At 36.5% G+C, this 24,197-nt stretch overlaps 1 protein-coding gene across 1 annotated transcript; it reads right to left on the minus strand.

The window, feature by feature from the left end:
• Positions 1–602: 602 nt before the first annotated feature.
• LOC109065283 (neurotrophin-3-like) lies at positions 603–17,774 on the minus strand. Its single transcript, XM_019082288.2, has 2 exons — positions 17,570–17,774; positions 603–3,969 (listed from the first exon to the last, which is right to left on the minus strand). The coding sequence occupies exons 1-2, from the start codon at positions 17,585–17,587 to the stop codon at positions 3,205–3,207; spliced, it is 783 nt and encodes a 260-aa protein (XP_018937833.1). The 5' UTR covers positions 17,588–17,774; the 3' UTR covers positions 603–3,204.
• Between the last annotated feature and the right edge of the window lie 6,423 nt (positions 17,775–24,197).

Below are 24,197 nucleotides of genomic sequence, written 5' to 3' on the forward strand. Positions count from 1 at the left end.
ATTGCAAACATGTCTCAGAAAAGGGAATCTCCTGTATTATTTGAGCTCAAATGGCCTTTGCTTTGTTATCCAATGCAATGACATTCCTTGTCTAAATGGTCAGATAAGGCCACTGTATCTTATAATCCCAATTACTGTCACAATACTGACTACTCTGATATGGACATGTAAACAAATGTTAGCATTTGTTAGCCTTATTTGCTTGTCCTTTCACCTCATTTAACTCTTTTTCAGCAGTGATTTTTCCAAGATCACTCCGTCTCAAGCTTTGCTCTTAAGAACACACCGCAAGAGGATTATATGCTAATTAACCATAGCCCAGATCTATTTTCTTCCTGTGGGCTCTGGCAAACAAATGTATTTATAGGTCACTGAAGGTTGTTTAGTCCTTTTTGCCTTCCCATGGTTCCTCTGGTTCTGAAGAGACCATTAATGTTTGATTAGAAACACACACAGATTATCTCATGATTCGGGGCTGGGAAAGGTTCTTGGGTTCTTTTCTGGTAATCTGTGATTGACTGAAATGTTAACATACAAAGCGCAATATTAAACCCTACAGATGACAGTATTCACATAGATTCCCAAAAGGACGTAATCAGCAGGAAGATTAAAAAAAAACCTTTATTCAGACAAATCTCACACAGACTGCCCTTGCAGTCAAAAGAGAAAGATGTTGTAGGCCAGATAAACAGCGCTTCTTCAAGTATCAGCATGAGAAAGAAATTTTGAGAAACACTGCAATTATGGGAAAATTCTCTCTTTCAAAAAACAAAAAACAAAAACAAATACAAACAATGGGTTATGCCAAAAGAGGGTACAGCCAAAAGAAACTACTTCACTAAACAATCACCATCAATCAAATGAGTCTTTCTTCTTTATTAAAATAGGGATTTGTCTTGCAATATTCTCATTTTTTTTGACATTCCGCAGATAATTGTCATGTCTGAATATTGTTAAGAAGCATGTAGTCCTTAAATAGAGTTGGATGTGTTTTGGCACAGTTTTATTTCAGCATAAAAGAGTCCTTGTCCTTGGGTTTCAGCAATGGCCATTGGTCCATCATAAGGTTGGCTGTAGTGGTTTAAAGCAGCAAGAATCCTACACAGTATGCATGACACCAGCAGGGCTTTTCAAGACAGCATAAAATACATGGGAATGTTTCAGTGAGTGTCATCCAAGAAGTCAAAATCATTTAGGGATCCTCATGTTCCAGTGCAATAATGTGTGTTACAGGAAAGGCGATGCATTTGGACAACTGTGTGGGCCAATTCCCAACAGCATCTTTGGAAAACAGAGTTCCTGTGTTCAGCTTTTATCCTGTTTTTACGCAGGGGGCCATACCGAAGCAGGACGTAATCAAAGATCGAAAAAGGTGTGTTGTATCCTCGGTGGTCTGCGGTTCTGTTTCGAATTTGAGTCGAAACCATGTTTCTCTGTTTCAAAACCTCACATCCAATTCAAGCACTGAATATCAAGTCATCAGAGTCGTCAGCCAAAAAAAAAGCGAAACCTTTTGCTTGTTTAAAGTGCCTTTCTCCAACAACCCGTGAAACATTAAAAAGCAATAAAAAAAAATTATACTGATCTTTTTTTATAGCCACATTATAACAGATGATTTAGTGCTAATAAAGCTTTATGTTCGGACCTTGGAGGCACTTCACTTCATGTAGTAATGGGTTTGGACCACATTCCAGCTCATCCTGCTAGTTTTATATGTTGGTACAGAAGTAAGTATTATATGTAGGTGGTAAATTTTTTTACTGCATGATGTTCCTTGTGGACACTTGGACAGTTTGTCCAATCAAAGTTGACCTGGTTCATGTGTCACAAACATAAGCCTGAAGAACAGCCAAGCCACAGCTGTCTGACCTTTTAAAATGCTCTTCAAATGACTGCGATTGCTGTCTATATGCTCCTGATATGCTTTGCTCACAAACATGTTGTCTTGTGTATAACATATTTATTGTGGAGGAGTACAAAACATTAATTTGTTGAAGAGACTGAGATGTTTTGTAAAGTCATTGCATATTGCAAATCTTACTGAAATCTCTTTACCTTAGTATCTCCTGACTAGTGATTGAGCAAGTCTCTTTATATAAATGTACAGTGGGAAAACTTGGCAGGCCTTTTTTTAGCCGCAGCGCACCGGTGAAATGCTCATCTCCTAAGATGAGTCTGACAAGAGCGAAACCCTCTTAAGGGGGAGATTACGTGTTCAAATCCTAGCTCTGCACGTATGTACATCGTCTTAAGGCAGCTTTACCTCTGTGTAAGACTATAGTTTCATTAGCAATGGTCTATTTTGTTTACATGCTGCTCTTGTGTGTGCTGGTTATGCTCTTTAAGGTAGTGAAGTTGCTACTGATCATAGCAGGTGATCAAAAAGAGGTTAAAAGTGCAGTAAGCTTATTTCTGGTGGTTTCTGGAGGGCTGGGAGGGGTGCCAGAGAAGTGTGTGGTTAGTGGGAGGAGTCTTTGCTCCTCCATTTATTGAGGAGCTTCCTCAGGGCTACAAAGCTACACAATGGTGAGCAAAAATTCCATCATTGGTCCTTTAAAAGTTAATACTTGGCTGCTTTCATTCCCACTTCATTGTGGCTATGTTGGAATGCGCTAAAAGCAATTTCTTATGTTCTGCTAGGATTGACTCGCTGCACAAGTCTCTGCTTCCATAAACCATTAATAGGAGAGCTTAGAAAAATATATATTTCTTAGGTATTTCATGCCGTTTTGATACACTGTATGTTTACACATTTCCATACAATATACGACAACAACTGTGATTCGTTTTCCCAGTCCCGAAGAGGATATACTGGCAGCCTGTTTCAGTAGAAAAACTGGTTTTCTTGAACAATACTGAAGTTAACATGATATTGAGTGATATGTGTTTTCCATTGCAACTGTTCCCAAGGTCCAGGTCTAGTGGAGTGACATGTCCTCTAACTCTGATATGTGAGCAAGGCACAATTCAGCATGCAATGCTCCTGTAGCTTAGCCGCATTGCAAGTTATTGTAAGTCTTTTTTTTTTTTTTAAAGATTTTTCATTGCAAAAACTTAAATAAATAACAAGTATATTTATACATTATACATAGACATGTATAAACTATATGCATTCCATATAACTTAAATAATAATTTATATTTATATATTTACAGCCCCCCAGGGAACAAAAGTAACATAGCAAAGAAGTCGCTGCAGTGTTTTTCATGTCCTGCGGTGTTTGCGTGAGATTGCGCAGACGCACGAGGTGTCTATTCGTATCCAGCGCCATCCCACAGATGATTTATCCTGAGTGAGAGCACGCACATAAGACTGCGAGGTTTTGCACTGCGAGTTCCAGTGCTTTTTGTCAATACCCCGACAGCTGCCCTTTTGGGACTTAGTGGTGTCACATCTTGTCTCATAAAAGTACTGCTGGATATTTCTGCGTCCCGCATTGATGGACCTCAAAATCGTGACCACTTGTCCATGATCGTCCACAGCCGTGGTCCTGTTCACCCACAGGCTGACATTGTCGCACACAGAAAACTCGGCTCTGTAGCTCTTGTGCTCAGTGTTGCGCTTCTGCCGCGTCTTGTTGGTGCTGCTGCCACCCTGGTTGCTGACAAAGTCATCCATGAGGTAGAGCGGTGGCGGCTGCAGCGGAGGTCGGTCGCTGAGGAGCACGCGAGGTGAGTTGTAACGTTTGTGCTGACGTAGAAGCTCAGCCGAGATGTCCGTTATGGGCTGGTCGCTGGCTTTCTCCCTATAGTCTGTCACTGCAGGTGTGTTTATGGTGGAGGAAGGAAGCGTGTCGTCCTGCCTCTGATGGCTGCGGCTGATGTCGGCCTGCAGGAGCTTTATGATGAGCATGTTGATGGGGTCCTGCGTGGGGCGCTGCTTGTCCATCATAGAAGCTGAGATACCATAGAGGTACGCGAGGAACATCACGTACAGCAAGATGGACATCACTAGATTCACCTGTAAGATCTGTGGAGAAACAGAATACAGTTTTATAAGCATGATAGTAAACAAAAGCAATCAACTTTTGTTATTTTTGGCCCTGCGACAGCACTGAATTCTCATGAAGCTCATTGTTCCACTTCAAAAAGTAGTGGCACTTCTCCAGCACATCTGCATGGCGTCTGGGCACACAGCTAATGGGTGTCGGTAAAAGATGGCTTGCAATGACATGCATACCAGCATGTTTGGAGGGCCTCCCTTTTGGCATATTTATTTGAGCGCCTAGCGCATCCATCTGGCAAGGTGTATGCTCTGATTCATGACTGAGTGCAATAACATGAAACAGAAACCACAAAGTGCAAAACTGTGTATAAGTAGAGTCTGCTTAGCAATGGAGGGTCATTAGCGTGCACCATGTCGCAGTGGTATAAAAGATTAGAGGTTATAAAATGGATTCAAGTTCAACTAAAAATGAAAAAAAAAGACCTATACACTCATATAACTTTTATTTCTGTACTTATATTTTTTCCTTACAATTATAATTAATAGGGACTACAGCTTTTCAAGAACAACTTACATTTTGATTTGTTCCTCGCACTTAAAAAATACGGCATAAAAGTATATTGTACAAATGTATTTCTCATTGTTAGTTAATGCTAACTGCACAGAAAAAAAGTAACCTAAAATGGTAACATCTAAATTAACTGGTTTTATTCAAGTCAGAATCAATATTGGTCCCACTTTATATTAAGTGGCCTTAACTACTATGTACTTACATCAAAAATAAGTACTAATTGTGTTCATATTGTATTGCAAAGCACTTTAGCTGCTATTGAAGTGGGATATGGGTAAGGTTAGGGACAGGTTTGGTGGTATGGGTAGGATTAAGGGTGGGTGTAAGGGATGGGTCAACAGTGTTATTATAAATGTAGTTGCAGAAATTAATTACAGATGTAATTACATGGAGGTATTTTAAAATATAAGTACAATGTAAAAACATGCAAGTACACAATAAGTGTATTGTACCAAATTTGATTAATTTAAATATAAGTTCATAGTAGTTAATGCCACTTAATATTTAATATCAGTGAATATATATTATATAAATATTTTAATTTATACCAAAAAAAAATTGTATGGGTTAAATAGTTCTTTAAGGTAACAATAATAGGTTACTGCTTTTTACAGTATGTAAAGTGTTACCATTTCTCCTTTTTTGCCTTTTTTTTTCAATTGTGAGGGGACTACTGTATTCTTTTATCACAATATTGCCTTTTTTCATATTGCTTCAAGTAAGAAGGTCTGTCCTCTGTGAGCGTTTTGTGGTGTTTAGTGCAGATTCTCATGCTAAATAAGGTAAGAGTTGTGGTCTACCATAAGCTTGTGTGTTTATTTTAATACTAACAATTACAGTTAACAGCCTTTCAATTTTCTTTTCAACAGTATGCAAGCGGTAGGCCTCACTTGGCAATTATCAGATGCGTCACTTTCCTGGTATGACATGGGTACCAATTCTTTTTCTTAACTGGCATATAACTAGGCACTAGTAAAAGTACAAATTCCTCCTCAGTTCTGCCTGAATAACCAGACATTGACTGTTTGCTTTCTGGTTTTCTTTCAGATCTATATCGCCAAATGTTTTAATATGTCTCCATATGTCTAATGTTTTGAGATCACCTGAAATCAAACTGATTTAAAAAGAGAATGTGAGCCACTGCAAAACATCTCAGCATCAGACCCAGTGCAGTCAAATCATAAGTGACACTAATTTACAGACTCCAGTGCAAAGTACCGTAACTGAAGTCTTATGATAACACCATAACAGAAAGACAGTCTTGTTGCAGACAGACAAGGGTTACAGCTGCTACATCAAGGTCCATTCGGCATCAGTGTCTGATGAAAATAAATATCCAGTGTGCTTCCTAATCTTTGCGCTGGCCCGGGTGCTTCTATATCTTTTCAGAACTACATGTCTTGCCTTCGAAGAACCGCAGGGTTTGGGAGGTCTTGGCATGATGGGCGATAATGTCATGGGATGCCTGGTTTGTTACATAAACGATTGGTTTTAAATTAGACTTTGGTGACGAAAACGAACACAAAAGACCTTATGTTTTGTAGGAATGTTTGATCTTTCATCATTTGACACTGAGTTCAGAGTAGTTCACCTGGATTTTAAAGAAAATGATCTCATTCGTCATTGATGTCACAAGTTTCCAGTCAATTGTTTGCACATTCTTTCGACACTGACCTTTGTTGTTTGGCAGATTGAAATCTCAATGTCTCGAATGAGGGAGTGTGAATCAGAACTGCTGCGGTCAGAGGAGACTATTAATCATTCTGTCCTCATTACCAGTCAATAAGCATCCATAATTTTGCTTTTTAGCAGGGGTGATGCCTGCAATTACACATCAGTAATTGCAGAGGGGTGGCACAACAAAGTCACCTTTCAGGCACTGGCATAGTAAATGACTAAGTTTTATTGCCTTTGCAGATTAATTTTTTTGCCTGTGCAGTTGCTGAGTTCACAACAACCACATTACTGAAGTTGTGACTGAATAATAATACATAATCTGTAGCAAAGAATTTAGCAAGGGAATTAGCTTAATTCCAAGGTGTGCTAATAATCTAAATTTGATAAAGCCAATCGAATTTTCATTTGCAGGACATTTAGCAAGACACAAAGGGATTAAATTTGCACTAAATTCTCAGGCAGTAAATCTGCTGAGAATCAAAATAACGCCAAAGACGCAAAATCCCTGCAATTAAACTCTTTTTATGAGTGTTTGTTCAAAATGAAATATACATTATTTTAGCATAACACACATACACACACACACACACACACACAAGACTGCATTGGAAATTAATAGTAAGCATATTTCTCCTAGTGGAATTTTTTTTTACAGTTATGGTATTGAATTTAACGCAATTTTACGTTATATGTATATATATATATATATATATATATATATATATATATATATATATATATATATATATATAATTTAAAACAGTATTTTTGCATTTAAAAAAAAAATAAAATAAATAAAAACATATTTAGAATAATTATATCATTTGAATAAAAAAAAAAAAAAATACAGTTCAGTCATTTTTGACCACCACGTGCGCAGCATCAGAGAGTTAAAAAAAAAAAAAATGTACAACTGTTGGCTGAAACCAAAATTTGCTGTGTTTATACTGAAGCAAGAGTTACGTGACTATCCCAGAAAGCCTGTGAGAATGTATGCTTATTGATTACGAATTTATTTTAATGTTTATATGCATTTGCAGTGAACTACTTCAAATTGTGCAACATTCCCATGTGCACTTTAATTGAGAACAGGAAACAACGGTTTGAAATGCTTCGTCTTTGTCTAAACTATTTGTGTCTCATACCCCATAAAATGCATAGCTTCCAAAGGAAAGTGTACAAAAGTGCAAGATACTGGAATGAGTGTCAACAACTCTTCCCATTTGGGCTCATTCAGGTGAACCATGGGTGGAAATTTACTTGGAGCTCCAGACCAGGGTTGAACAGATAATCTTTTTCATCCTCTTAAGTGCGATCAAATGTTTGCCTATGTTTGCATACGTCCAGTAAGCTTTTAAAAGGTTTCTTCTACTTTAAGCTGCAAAAATTGCCTATAATGAGCAACTCTGTCATGTTAAAGTCACTTGCTTCTCTTTAAGTGTAATTTATAGCACAACAAATGATGAGATGCACATGCACTTGAATCTGTTTTGACCATAATCCTTCACATCCTCTTAACTGCTCTCAAATACTTAGTTGTGTTTCTTCATGTGCTGCAAACATTGTCAAAGACTTTCTAGGAATCACAGCTAATGCGATCCCTCACTAAATGAACAAGAGTTTAGGTTTGATACATGCAGAAGGCCTTTCCGAAAGATTTCCTCTCAAAGTCGTGTTTAAAATCTCTAAGACACTGACATATGTCTTTAAGTTCCTTGCTCTGTCATGTTGCATAAATGCAGGAAGTTCACATCTCACAGGAGCACAGATGTCCATTCATGTCTCTTCCTGGTTGAGCAGCAGCTTAAACGTTTGTCCTCAGGAAGGTGTCAAAAAAGAGGTTTGGTAAGGGGAGATTCTTCTAAGATTGCAAATGATAGCAGATCAGCCGGAGACACTGACCCAAGCAACACTTCACCATTTTAATTTAAAAACCTGTGGTATGCTGATGCTAATATGGAATTGCTGATACTTTTATTCAATGTATATCTCCATGCTAGTGGTATATCAGTCCTTCAGCTTTATTGTTTCACTGCTACAAATTTTACCATAAATATGTTTTTTTTTTTCAGTGAAACACAAAAAGGAGAAACTTGCAGCTGTTTACAGATTACAATGATGGCTCCAAAAAGGACATAAACATAATAAAATCACCACAGAAGAAGAACTTGTGTCTTGTACATTATATTCCAAGTATTCTGAAGTCATACAATAGCTATGTGTGAAGAACAGCTGTGTTTAAAAAAAAATAAAAAATGCATCAATACAAATTTGTGATGGTGAGAAAAAGAATTAAGAGCTGAAGCATATAGATCGGATTCAAATTAATTTTAATAAATAAATTAAAATTAAATAAATATTCCTCATATAGTGAATTACTTAAGAAGACTTTTGGACTACTTTATGGTGCTTTATATACACTGCTGTGTAAAGACAGTATATATATATATATATATATATATATATATATATATATATATATATATATATATATATATATATATATATATATATATATATATAATTGCAATGACATTTTCCTTTAAAATGCAATTAAAAAGAGAGGGAAAAGTATTTATGTGTGTGTATGTACAGTATATAGGTGAAATTCTAATTTTTATGACAATTATGTAGAATATCACATATTTAAAGTTGTTTTATACAGAACAAAAGCTATTTAATTTTCTGATAAAATAATATTTATATTGTTACAAAGTTACAAATGATATTAAAAGGGGGTTAAAACTTTGTTCATTTTAAACAGATGAAATAACAAAGCAAAAGCCAAACTTAATAAAGTGCCCAAACCCACAGTGCGCCTCAATAAATCCCTTAACACCATTAAGTTGGATAAAAATAAAATAATCGAGAAGCCTTAATGCATTTCATGCTCAAAAGAGAATGTGCTACTAAAATGTTGTGTTTGGTAACATTCTTCACAAGCTTCACAAGCTCTTTTGCCTGACCCAAAATGAGCAAAGCATGAAAGTAGAGGACGATTTTAAGTGGTGAATGATTTCGGCCATTTCCCTTGGTGGCAGTTCCACTCACAACCTCCTAGCCAAACCACACCAGACTGTTTTAAGCGCCTGGAATGACACTCTAAGTTCATGTGATTGGCCTAGTCAGCTGATAGGGCAGTTAATGGACCAGAGGTTGCTTTCTTAGGAATGCCCAAATTTGTTGACACCCTAATCCATTTAAACTAGGTCGGAGAAGGGAAAAGCTGTCTGCGTACTTCGAACAATTACGAAAAGTCCAAGACAAGATAAGACTTTTCACATGGTATCAAGTTCGAAACACAAATCATGATGATTAGCTACAGCATAAGCTCAACCATTCAGCTGTTTTCCATTCTTGCTAAGACTAAATTGTTGTGCACTATTTAGGCATTACGTATATATTGGCGGCACATATACATATACATATAAAAATTATGCAACAAATAACAAATACAGCATATTTAAGGCTATCACATGTATGTCTGGATGTGACAGATTAAAAAATTGCTCTAGGAGTGGACTGATCTTCAGTGGATCAGAAGGATGTTGTTTTTAAATCACCCTGGGTCCTTTTTACTCTAGTAATGCTCTTCCTCAGCCAAAATGGATGCAGGGAAGGCAATAGATAACAACCCAACACTTTCCTTGACTAAATGCTTTGTGTTTCATCCCAAACACAAGGAAGCATTGTTTAAGAGCTCACAAGTCCATCGCCTCAGAAGTAAATTACCTCAGAAACTACATCAAGAAATTCCTTTCACTTACACACAAGTGACTCTCACACAAACTGTCCTCTGCAATCAGTTTGATCTCAGCAAAAAGGAACTTCTTTTTATATAAGCTGAGTCTTGTGATACCAATGCACAAACCTTACCAGCTATAATGGTAGCCTTTTCACTTTTCATTGGAAAGTATTTCTAGCCAATACTTCATAATGACATAATATTTAACGGCATAAAACAGCAAGCTCAGTGAACTCTTATTTCAGGACACGGGAGCATTAGGTGTCAAAATCTGGTCCTTGATCTCCTTTAACTGGTTTAGGCCAATCGATGCACAGCTCTGCACTTGTCTTGGGATTAATCCTCATAAAAACATGTGGTTTCCTTAATTTTAGAAATGCCAACCAAAAGGTCACTAGAAGACTGAATAAAAATTAGTTTTGTTAGTTTGATTGTGTACAGCAAACCTGTTCTCCCAACAGCAAACCTTTCCGGCAAATAGCTGTGTGATATATAACAAATAAACATCAATTGGATGCATATTTCTGTCTTGTTTTCAACTACATTTGAAGTTCAAACCTACAGAATACCATGTTCTTGTATGACAGGTGTTAATCTCTCACAGCACTGTGTCAGTGGCCTCAAGATTGGGGCTTCTTCACCACCTACGCATATCATCTAAGAATGGCCAAGGAGGCTTACAACTCCCTGAGCTTTTAACTCCTAGAGGATTGGCCTGAGATTAGCAATAGCCTTCACACTAACCAATGCACCATTTAACACACCGTTCAGTCCGGCTTGCTTAAATAACACAGATATTGGAGTTGCACGGGCAACATGAACTGGACTGTTTTAGCATTCAGTGACTAATCCACTCAATGGCCAGTTTTAATTGACATATTGACATATTTACAGTAATATGTGTTTCTTTTCTGCTGTATCCATTTAGACATATATGATTATACTCAGTGTTGGGGATAACATTACAAGTAACTTGAGTTATGCATAATCAGACTACTTTTAAATTTATAACAAACTATCTGAGTTACGTTTTCAAATAAGTAATGCAAGTTACTTTTTTTCCATTTATTGACTGAGACTGAAAAACTGAGTGAAAAATCGTAGCATGATGCTTACTGTAGTTCTACACTACTCATCTCACTTACTCAAAAACAGATTCAATATTCCTAGAAATGAGCAAAAACAGTGAAATAAAAACTCAGAATATGACGCAAACCTGCAATAATTAAATCTGTTAAATAACACAAATATACTTTGTTGTATATAATCTCACTGCTGACCTTTGATGGTCCAATTCAACCATACAAATAAGTAAAAATGACTTTAGTTAAATATAACATTTGTGTGTGTGTGTGTGTGTGTGTGTGTGTGTGTGTGTGTGTGTGTGTGTGTGTGTGTGTGTGTGTGTGTGTGTGTTTTATTGCCACAATAAGAGTGTTATTGTTATTAATTTATTAATTTTTTTAGTAGGAAGCCCAGCTCAGGTGAGTAAAATGAATGCAAAATAATGCAACACATTACTTTCCATAGAAAGTAACAAAATAACCTTTTTAGGGAGTAACACAATATTGTAATGCATTACTTTTAAAAGTAAAAGAAACTTTCCCTGACACTGATACAGTAAATCAAAAATCTACAGCCAGTTCTCCATTCTCAGGGTTATTTTCTGTCAAAGTGGGTTTGTAATCTTGAGAGGAGTGTCATATGTTCAACTACTGAATAGCAAGACAATCAATCAAGCTAACAGATACTGATATACTTTGTATACTTCAGCCACATGGAGTTGGGTTTTAGCTTTGAGAAGAAACTGAATCAAAGAGTTTTCCATTCAGGCACACTATGAACTGTTTAGCTATTGTATGAGATCAAAACATGTGCATGCATGCCACCGGAGAAATAGAAATAGTACAATGAGACAGAGAATACAATATTTAAAAAAGGTTAAAGCCACTTAAAATTGGCTGCTCTCAATGCACACAACTGTATGTCAGCAATGCACTGGCATGTTGAAAGCATCATGCAAAATGATATGCTATCTTATGGTATCTATTAACAGGACATGACACTATGACCGTACATATTTCTTGTATGTTTCAGAAGAGCTACCCAAGTTGATGGACTCAGGATGGCTTAGGAGGCAGCAAGCCAGCGGAAGAAATCCACACAGGATTTTCAAAGAAGAGCGTCTAATCCCTAATGCTGTCCAATTGCCTCCAGATGTTCCTCTAAAAGAGCGAAAAAATTGCTCAAATAGCTCAAAGAACATACACATGAGCATTAGTTAACTCCAGTTCACATGTAGCGTTCTTATGAAGCAGGCTAGCTCAACATGTCATGTTTTCAGTGCCTCATGACGAGTTGTTCAGTGTAGGGGATGCATTGCAGCTGTTTAGCAGCTTGTGTCAACACCTCCCTTCAACACACTTCATTCAGTTGGCATGTGTTTTTGGTAAATTCTGATTACCAGCCAAAGCACTGAATGGTATATTCTGTGATGAGTGTAAGTTAATATGACAAAGCTAAAAAATATGCCATTACGACACCAGGAAAGGGCTAAATTCCTTAAGATTTAAGACTTTTTACTAATCCCAGGTAAGAAAAACATTATATAAAAACACCTAACAAACACCCTTTTGAAATGTTTCTAATGTTGAGTACCTAAATACTCTAAGAACGTTAAAATGTCCAGTTTTCTTGTTGGAATTAAAACGTTATTTAAAGGTTCCTAACACACTTCCCAAAATGTTCTACAAACTTTATTTACACCAAAAATATACTGTTATTTGAATGTGTTTTTTATATATATATAAATATATATATATATATATATATATATATATATATATATATAATATATATATATATATATATACAGTATATATTCTAAGAACGTTAGAATGTCCAGTTTTCATGTCGGGATTAGAATGTTATTCAAACATTCTACTAACTTTTTCGCTCAAAGTAAACCATTAATTGAACATTTGTTTTTTAGTTTCTAAGAATGTTAAAATAACCAGTTTTCTTGTGAAATTAGAACATTTTTAAAGGTTCCTAAAACATTATCCAAAATGTGAATCAAATGTTTATTTTTAATTTTCTAAGAACGTTTTCTCTCAACATTATAAGAACATTCATAAAGTATAAATAACATCATAAGGACATCCCTGAGAATGTTGTTCTAAGAATGTTTTCTCTCAATGTTACAAGACCCACTTTATATTAAGTGTCCCTAATACCTGTGTACTTACATATTGACTAGATGTGTACATAGTATGTAATCACAGTGTAAGTACACACTGGTACAAAGTATCTACAGCTCTAATGTTTGTGTAACTACACATTGTAACAACACACTGAATGGTATGTGTAAATACAAATGTGTAACAATACATTGGTAACAACACTTTTTGGTAATGAAAGTACAAATGTGTAACAGGAATTACAACACTTTTTGGTAAAGAAAGTGTTACACTTTATATTAGTTTTATCATGTAATTACTCTGATGTTACACAGCAGCAGCCAGTAGGTTAGGCTTTACATATACATTGTGGTTGGTGTCGAGAATGTTACACTTTATATTAAGTGGACAGTTCCTGAGGAGTTACCATGTAATTACACTGGTATTACAGTGGTGCACCAACTCCAATTCGAGATCCAACTCCTCCCACTTTACATATCCCTAAACCTACCCATCTCCACCCCCTGGATCAAATGGTTCCAATTACTCTTATACATATTGTTGATACAAAATGTAATTATATAATTCCTGTTACACGAGTACTTAGTGAAGTGAAAAAAAGTTTGTTACCGATGTTCTATTACACATTTGTACTTACACAAACCATCCTGAGGGTTGTTACATGGGTGAAGTTACACAAACATTAGACCTGTAGATAATATGTACCAATGTGTACTTACATTGTGGTTACATACTACATACACATTTAGTTACTATGTAAGTACACAGGTATTAGGGACACTTAATATAAAGTGGGACGCATATATTGAATGTTAATAAAGGTATAAGAATGCTCCATAAACATTAATAAATTTTTGTTCAAACATTTATATAACTTTTAAAAAATGTTAGTAAATGTTATTAGAATGGGATTTAGCAGAAAAATAAAAGTTCTTTACAATATTTTATTCAAATAAATGGCCTTCCATAGCATTAAAACTTGTAAGTTCTGATTATCACCCAATGCACTGAATGTTATATTCTATGACAAGTCTAAGTTAATACGACAAAACTGAAAAATGCATGACAAATTTTGGTACTATTAGAATAAATGCAACAGTAAAAGTGTAAATTCCATAAGATTTAAGAATTAGAGGTTATAGTTACCATTTTGGCCTTAAAATCAGTTTTTATCAGAAGGAAAATAGATATTCACATAATTTTCTTCCAACAAAAGGCCTTCCATAGCATCACAACTGGTGATTTTTGTCATTTTTAATGCGATTCAAAGTACAACAATGTCAAAGTCAGGTGTCTTCATTAAAGCATGGTTCTATTTAACAGAACTCAGGCTTTTAGTGTGAAGTGAAGCCTGAAGGCTTTTATAGAAAAATAAACACAGAACATACTCTTTGACATGGCACTGCCAAACACAACAGTTAGTGTAATTAACAGATCTTGGAGTTTGTAACATGATCATGTTGGTTGTTTTGATGTAATGTGCTTGGCAGCTGACAGCAACACTTTGTCAAGGATACAAACTACAAATGGTGTAGCTACTTCCCACTCAGCAGCATTGATATATCTACCATGGCTTTATGTTTAATGCATATCAGCTCATGGCACTTCCAATACAAATGTTCAAAGCCTTCAGGAAAAACTAAAGGATTCTGGGTATACTCAGGCACACTTAAGACCAGACAAAAAAGGTTTTCAATTCATTTTTAAGAAAAATGGGTTGTAAATATCTTATTTTGTTCCTATTTTAAATTTTAATAACGTATAGTTTTCGTCATGAAAATAGCCAAAGTAGCTGACATGGTATTTAAAAACAAACACACACACACACACACACACACACACACACACAAATGATCTCCTGACTACAGTATCCATAATATTTTTGTGAGGAGTGTGTGGTTTTAAAATGACGACTGTTTAGACAGCAACCACAGCATATCAAACACCATCATTCCCAGCTAACAGAGAACATTCTCAGAACATTCTGACAAGGTTCTCTCAAAGTTATGAACAAATGTTCTTCCAGTTATCTGCTCTTTAATAATATTCTAAAAACTAATGTTTAAATATTCAGAATATTTAGAACATACAGAGAACTTTAAAATGTTACATTCTGATAATGTTTGTAAAGTGATCAAATGGAATGTTCGTATAACCAAGAAAAAGTATTTTTAGAACATTTAAAAAACTGAATGTTTTGAACATTCAGAGAACATTTAGAAATAATAACTTTTTTTTTTTTTTTACTTTAACTAATCCAGATTGTTCCTAGAATATATGTTTGTTAGCTGGGTTGAAGCAATATCTCTCTTTGGAATAAAGATGAATGCTCTGCTTGGGATTCTCACTATTAGTAACTTCCCAACAAGATAATATTAGGCACATATGAAAATGTACAACCAAATTCTAGTATAGCATTTGATGTTCCAACCAATTAGCCAACCAGAACAGTGCATGTAAAACCACAAGCATGGAAGTATTAAAATACCTATCATGCCATGCTTCCGTGTTCTGTGTCACAGAATATCAATGCTGCGCTGATAAGGTAAATATGACAGAAAAGAATGGAAACACTATTACAAATTCTGCGCTGTTAAGCTGTGCAATATATTGTTGCACTATCACTAGCTATAGGTTTTGTTTTCTATACAATAATCAATAGTGTGCAAAATGAAACGTTACTAAGAAAATGAAGAGTTACTAAGAAGTGCTTCATTTGATGTATTTAGGCCTGGCTGCCATCTGTCATTTCAATGATGGGTCTGTCAGTGCAGTTCACTGACAGCTTAGACTGTAAACTGTTAGCATAGCATGTCTTTTAAAACATGGAAACAGCTAGGACACATTTATCAAGATGAAAATTTTCATTTCATGCTCTATCTATTTGCATGATTTGGCATTCATAAAGTATTCGATAATGAAACGATCCATATATGGTCACCATTGTGAATTTCCCACAGTTTACACATAGTGACCAAAAAAGAGAGATTGAGATAGTTTTTAGATAAAGTTGATGAGATCCCTTGATGGCCAGCCAACATTTTTTGCTGTTCCCATTTTAAAGTGACAGATAGTTGTCCAGAAAAATAAGGATGCACTGCAACTGGCTCTGAACATTTATCACCACAGTTTTCAGAGCCACTACGCAGTTGAACTCAAAGTACTGTAGAGCCTGGAAGTGTTTCAAAGCCACAATAATTGAGAAAATCACATAAGTGAATCGGTTATCCCATTCGCTAGTGGACTAAAACACCTATTGTATACGAAGTGTGCAATGTCACCAGGCCTAGTTAAGCTGGTATTCTGCAAACAGATAAAAATTGAAAATTCAGAAAATTTGATTGAGGGAGTCTTTACTTTTTAGATTTTCTTATTCTTGTTTTAAATAAAATGTTGTGTATTTATTCATATACTAAAGAAATTAAGTTTTCAATCAGAATAAAAAAAATACTTTCAAAATACTAAATTATTTGCATTAACCCTTTAGCCTCCCCATCAGTGGATGCCTCGTGTCAAATCCTTTATTTGACAGATGCTTATTTCAGGAGCATGTCTGCACAAGACTTCCCTCGACACACACAGCAGGGTAACATAAGCAGAAATACACGCAGACAGGGCTATTTAAATAAAACTACAGGTGGTGATAAATGTGCATGCAGCTTCCAGTTGATAAACAGGAAGAGCAATAACTTGAACCCATAGAAAAACTTGAAGAGCTTTGAGAGCACTGGCATCTCCATTGCAGATTTATGTGGATTATCTGTTTTAGGGATTGTCTGCCTATCTCAGCCAGCTCTCAGAAGAAAAACCCAAGAGCAAAGTGTTTAGACAACATCTAAGTATATTTTAAAGTCTTGCATCCAAGTTTTCATGTTGTTTTATCAGTTAAAGTCGAGCAACTTTTCAAATTACAGCATTTGAGCCTTTTTTATACTCAATATTTCTATATCTAGACAGATATTAAGTTAGGCTATAGACAGATCCAGACACCTATTTATAGTTAGAAGAACCCGTATTCGTATTAAAAGACTCTTGGAATAGAAAAAGAGTTGTCTTGGCAATCTATTGTTTTGTACGTAAAAAGAAGAGCACTTTGAAAGGTAAGAAGTAATTTTTCCCGTACTGGATTTCAATTCAGCCCGACTCTCTGCGCAGTTCACGTTCTTCCCAAATAAACAAATGTGCAGAAAGCTCCTAAGACACGTTAACGCTCATAGTTTGGAGCAATACTCCAAATTACGTAGTTGTTTTTGCCAGAAAAAGCATTGTGTAAGAGCAAATCTTCGCTATGTGAACTTTTCAATGGTAAATCGCACACAAACTGTCCTGGAGAACAAGCGCAAAGGCGCAATCGTGCCAGGAGCCCTCCAGATTCCCATCGAACGATCCATGGGAGCAGCTCGACCAAACTAACTTTCTAAAGATACTTACCGTAATAAAGGTAACCATAGCATCGGTGAGGAAATATTCAGCAGTGCCGACATGAAGGTGATGAGTTTATAACGAATCCTTTTTGAAAGTTTCCAGATAGAAAGCGCGCGCTGCGTTATGAAAGTGAGTCTTACTGGCGGGTGCAGCGCGCTGATCTGTCTCTCTCTCTCTCTCTCTCTCTCTCTCTCTCTCTCTCTCTCTCTCTCTCTCTTCTACTCTCCTGTGCGCATCCAGCACGGACAGATGGCTTTTATAGGGTTGCTGTGCTTAGTCCAAAGTGATGATGTTCTTCTTAGTCAATCATGCATTTGTAAGTCTTAGAACTTTTTTTTTATTAATAAAATTAACACGCATTTTACTGTACACTAACTAATGACCAGTTAAACATTAAATGTAAACGCATTAAAATTACTTTGAATTATATTCATATTGACTTTACTTGATCTACATTCCTAAAAATAAAGGTTTCAAAAGGGGATTTTCGCAGTGATGCCATAGAAGACCCATTTTGGTTTCCCCAAAGAACCTTTCAAGTGAACAATTCTTAAAAGAACCGTTTTTCTTGGTGTAAAGAGCATTTTAATAATCTAAAGATCCATTTTCCACAATAAAGAACCTTGAAAGGTTCCTCGGATGTTAAAGTTTCTTCATGGAACCATAGATTCCAATAAAGAACCTTTACTTTTAAGAGTGTACTGTTCTACATTTTATGTTCATGGACTTTTTGTGATAAACTGTGATAAAAATCCACATTAGAAGTTCATCAGATGTCTTATATATACATTTACTGTATTTGACAGAAGTTTGGCAAAACAGCATGTTGCTGTAGCTTATAATGGGTTTTATTTTTATTTTTTAAACAAAATAAACCTCCTATGAAGAGAAAAAATGGCATACTTTCTCAACTACTAGAAATAAATAGCTGTAAAAAAAAGTTATTCAAAAGATCCTAATAACTAGGTATGGCAGCCAACTGAAGAAAAATGTTGCAAAATAAACACACAGTTTGAGCTCACAGGCATTCGGCGTGACTCAATCGATGAAATAAACTGAGATTGTCATAGTATACGCAAATTACTCTCTTGAAAATAAAGATGCTTCAAAAGGTTCTTCACAGTGATGCCATAGAGGAACCATTTTTGGTTCCACAAAGAACCATTCAGTCAAAGGTTCTTTAAAGAACCATCTCTTTCTTACCTTTTTGTAATCTAAATTCTACAGATAGTAAAGGTTCTTTATGGAACCATTTGGACAAAAAGGTTCTTCTTTGGCATCGTGAAGCACCTTTATTTTAAAGAGTGTATAAGAGCAGATTGAGAACACAAGTGATTTTACAATGGGCAGGGCAGGTGTGACAGGAAACAATCATTAGTCCTCTATAATCCACTCTTTTCTAATGTCAGTTGACTCTTTGTTGGAGATATTTGTTTAGGATGATGTCTGGAGGCCTTCAAGCACTGCAGAGATGACATATAGGTATCCTGAGGTACCCAATAAACCATTTTAACCTTTGCAGAGCAACAGACACACTGGGACAATCACTGTAAATACAAGAAAGTAAGACAAAGCTTGTCCATGTGACCGTCCCTCCCATATCTCGTCATTTTAGTCTTTCTTTTGTTTGCTCTGAACTGTCATGGTCACTAAGTGATCCATATTCATTGTCTAAACTAGAAAATGAAATACTTGCATGTCTAACTTTCCTAGACTAAACTTTTTGAGCGGTAAATGCCTTGTGACAATGAAAAAACAAACCTCGAACAAACAAACAAACAAACAAAACCTTCAACACTTGTGTAAAGCCCAATTTTTTAGCAAGCCACTCAAGAGCTAAAAGTGCACCTTACCTGTTAAAACTTGGTGTGGACTTCCTGGTAACAGGTGAATTTTTGTGTTTCTTCCTCTTCTTTTTAAATGGCAATGGAATATCAGATTTCAGAGAAAGAGTCAATGAGAGATGTTTTAGCTAAAATAAAGAGTTGTCATGTGTCCCAATCAGGACAAATCCTCCTCTATGATGTTCTGTGTTAATACACGCAATCATGGCACAATTGCTGGTTGTGCCCCAGAAGTTGTAACAATTCCTCAGTCTTCCCCCAATCAGGAAGCTGATTTGTGAATATCAAATGAAGGCATCAGTTGCTGAAAGAGGGCATATTAGGGATATTTCACAAATGAATCATCTTCTTTTAAACCAGTCCAAGAGGAAGATGGAACACTGGTGTTATCAAAAGCACAGGAAATTAATTCAAGTAATGCAACACATAAAGTCTGATGTTTACAGATGCACAACAATAAAACCAGAACTGGATGTTAATAATACTGACCTGTTTCCATTTGGTAATCAAAATGGTGTGACCACAGCAAGCTCAGTTTCTATGAAATGACATAGCACTGATGTCATTTGTGCAAGTGTAACAGGAATAGTTTTGTATGATTCAACAATGTGGGTGAATTGTGTAATTTTTGTGCATTTCATACTGTCTCTCATATGTTCTATTATTTTGATTGCTCTAAATGTATATTTTATGTCTCGGCCACACTGAAGCACCATACTTACCATGCATCATCACCATTTTTTTATTTACAAAAAAATACTTTTTTCTTCCAATGCATCATTGGTTTCATAGTCCAATTATGTTTTTTCTCTTTTAAAGTTATTCCCTGCAGTGATGCAACTACCTTATTGAAGACACTTTAGATAATTAATAATGATTCAACCTATCCAGAGATTCCAGAGCTCTTGTTAACCATCACCAGTTACACAAGAGCCAATGCCACTTCTTCACATGCTGCCCATGACTGACTCAGCTTTAAAGTTGTACAAAATGTTTTACAAACGAGTGAATCTGCAGCCATCAGGTTGGGCCAGGTGGTGTGTGTGTGTGTGTGTGTGTGTTTTGTTTGAGAGGAATGCAGGGCACACCTTACTGGCATACAGCAGGTTCTCAGCATAACCTAACCTCAGTATACACAGCTACTGCTGGCTTTCAAATAGTGCCACAGAAAGAGACACAATGGAGTAAGAACAATGTCGACACCTGTGGTTGGTTAAAGGAGTTCCCTGTTGTAAGTAGGCTTTTTATTTTGTTTAATGATAGGCAACCTTTTGAGTAAATCTCTGCGCAGACAGCTCTGTGACCGAGTGTATCAAAACAGTGGCTGTTTGAGTATCTTTACGTCACCAATAAATTATGCGGCCCATGCAAAAGTGAACATGTTGCCATATTAAATATTTATATACTTGCATTTACAAGTGTGATGCATTTACAAATGTTCGTTTTGTATGTACACTACTCGGAAAGAGATTTTCGTAATTACATTTTCAGGAATTACATTCTCAGTAATTGAGAAGAGTGATTTATGTGTTAAAAGATTTGATTTCCTTGTGCGGGCACTTTGTGCTTGTCGAGGATTCATTAAAGGATTCCTGTGAAACCATTACATAACTTGACTTACTCATATATAAGGCCACTGAGAAGTGATTCTTCTGACAAACAGTATTTGGGCTAAGGTTGAACAAACATAAACAATAGGCAGTGAAGTTAATATTTCAGGAACTTTTCTACATGTTCCTTCCTTGTCCACTTTCCTCTTCTAGTCCCAGACTGCATTCAGCACCACAGTGCCTGAGTCTGTTATTTACAGCTCAGTTCGGGAATTGCAAAAGTCATTTTCTTGTGATAGATGGGGTGTTTCCCACCTGGCTCTGAGGCCATCAGGGCATTGATCTCTGCCCCTCATCATAGTAAGCCATGGCTAGAGGGGAAGGTGGGAGAGACGTATCAGGGAAATTGAAAGAAAGAGGAGGGGAGGCGCTGTTGTTTGTGTAGGTCAGATTGAGTTTCTGCCCAAATGCAACTGTCACCCCAACCAACCCCAAATCCACGAATACGGTGGCAGATAAAAACAGGTGAGAATGTGCAGAAACATGTTGTTTTTTCTTAGTGTTTAGAACATTTTTTAAAAATCTAAAGAACCTTTTTGATTGCACCACCCTAAAAATAAAGGTTCCAAAAAGGAGTTTTCACTGTGATGTTGTAAAAGAACAATTTTTGGTTCCTCAAAGAATCTTTTTAGTTAACAGTTCAGAATCAGTTTTCTTCAATTGATGAACATTTTAAAAACCCTTTTCCAATATAAAGAACCTTTGAGAAATGGAATGAAAGTATATATTAAATAAGTAGCTATAAATGTAATATTAAAGGTTCTTCATGGATCCATACATGCCAAGAAGAAACTTTATATTCAAGAAGTGTATAAAGAATCTTTTGGGGAATAGACAGATTCCAGGGATGTTAAAAGTTCTTCATGGAACCATCAATGCCAATAAGGGAACTTTATTTTTTAAGAGTGGAGAACCATTTTTGGTTTCCCCAAAGAACCTTTTTTTTTTCTTAGTTTGAAGGACCTTTGAAAACTCTGAAGAACCCTTTTTTTTCACTATAAAAATCCTTTTTATGGAATGAAAGGTTCCATGGGTGTTAAAGGTACTTCATGGAACCACAGATGCCAAAAAAGAACCTTTATTTTTAAAGAGTGAATAACCATCATATTTAAGAGTGTATTGAATTTTAAACAGTGTTGTGATGCAGCTCGGCCATGGAAACAGTGGTGGATGGGGCCTCCCAGTTCCTGCTTCCCAACTTTTATTTACTTTGTTCTCACACTTAGGCGTTCACTGGTGGTCTTTCCTCCTCTCTCCCTGTCCTGTATCCTGTGGAAGTGTTGAGTTTTTGCAGCACTGTTTCTCTTCCCCTGGGTCCCACACAGCTTCTCCTCCCTTTCACATGAAGCCTCTTAAGCATCCACACTGCTTTCAGTCAACTCTTCCCTCTTGCTTTGTCTTTTAAAGTGTTTCTGTTCAAACGGACCAGACTGCGGTGTTCACACAAACACCAGGGAGTTCTCGCCGGGTCCAATCCATCGAGGGGTTGTAGACAGGGCCTCCCTTGTGCTCTTTGAGCGCCGAATCCTACAGCGCAGACCACTGACCTGAAAAGCGAGCCAGGGAGTGCAGTGTAACTCAAGGCCTGGGGTTCAGCTTACCTGCTGGGCTGCTGTTAGAGCGGAGCGGAGTGCTCTCTCTGCAGGGTTAGATTGCCCATTGAGATAAGGGCCAAATACCATACTAGAGATGTTAAGCAATACTTCTACAACACAAGAGACAGATAACACGGAGGTCAGAGCCCGCTGGGGAATGTTAGCTCGCTGTGTTAAACGGCACTGAAATCGCATCAAGCCTGCAGAGGGGGTTTTCCGTTTACCTTTTTCAAAAGAGTCTTATTGTTGTCAAGTGCCATGTCTGAAAATAAAGTCAGTACACTATAGAGCCAGTATGTTATATAATATTTCAAAGCCAATTACCAAATTCAAGTATATATTCCCACAATTCTCAAATTTAATGCTCAAAATTCCATTGTCCTCATTTGTAAGTTGCTTTGGATAAAAGTGTCTGCTAAATTACTAAATGTAAATATAAATGTAAATGTAAAAAAAAAAAAAAAAAATGAATTGTGCTCCTTTATTAGTTGTTTTTGGGTGTGTTGGCTTCACATGACTTGAATTAGGCCTACAGGTATAGCCAGGAATCTGCACTGGCAGAACTCCACAGAAAGCTCTGCACATTCCCTACTCCTTGTGTGTTTGTTTTTGAAATATTTAGGATGATTTGATTTTGCTCTTATCTATTAATATGAGTACAGTAATCTCAGCTGTGTTTAGCACTCGCCTAATACAGAATTCTGGTGATTTTCATTGCTTTATTGCATGTTTGAAATGTTGAACAATCTTTTTTCCAAAACACTGTTGTAACTTATTAAATGTATGCATTTAAAGGGAAATAACACAAAAAGAAAACAAAAACAAAAAGGTAACTATTACCAAAAAACACCACTGAAATCCTCCGTAAGGTCTTGCTTCCTGTCCTAGAGCAATTTAATAAGTGTGCGGACGATATAGTGGTGGTCACCTTGGTAGCAATGTCATTAAAAGCCACCATAAATGTTGTTTTTGCACTTACGCAACACTGATAATCTGACTCAGGTGAGCCTGAGACCGTGGGTTCAGAAGGGTTCATCTCACTCGCTAGCACATGCTAAAGCGACAGGGAGTCTTAGCACAAAGATACTCTTACCTTAAACACTAATCAACCGTCTCACTGTGTCTAGATTTTTCCCTTTAAGGTACATGACACTCTGATAATACTGTAGTTCCTAATGCATTTACAAATCAGTGTCAGGCTGTTGAACACACAGTGAGCATAAGAAAGAACATGCAAGGAAATTTCCACAGCATCTTCTATTAAATAAATAATGCTTGTTGTCTGTTTTAAGTAGGTGAGGTGTGTAGCCATATGTGTGTATGGTTTGGTGTCATAAATACTCCACATGGTGGGCAAGTGGGTCTTTACCTGGACTTGACAGGCGAGAGCGATTCCATAAAACGTAATCTGAGGATCAAAGCTTGTCCTAGTCCAGTCTGTGGTCAGAACGTTCCTGAAGCTTTCCAAACTGCCATATAGGGTTGTCTTCAGTTTCACCTCAGTTCAGAGTTGGAGTTCTTATGATTCACTTCATCATAGCCACGTTCGGCATGCATCAGGATTGGATTTCATGTCTTTCTGCCC

The sequence above is a fragment of the Cyprinus carpio genome, chromosome A4 (assembly GCF_018340385.1).
Source record: "Cyprinus carpio isolate SPL01 chromosome A4, ASM1834038v1, whole genome shotgun sequence".
Lineage (NCBI taxonomy): Eukaryota > Metazoa > Chordata > Actinopteri > Cypriniformes > Cyprinidae > Cyprinus > Cyprinus carpio.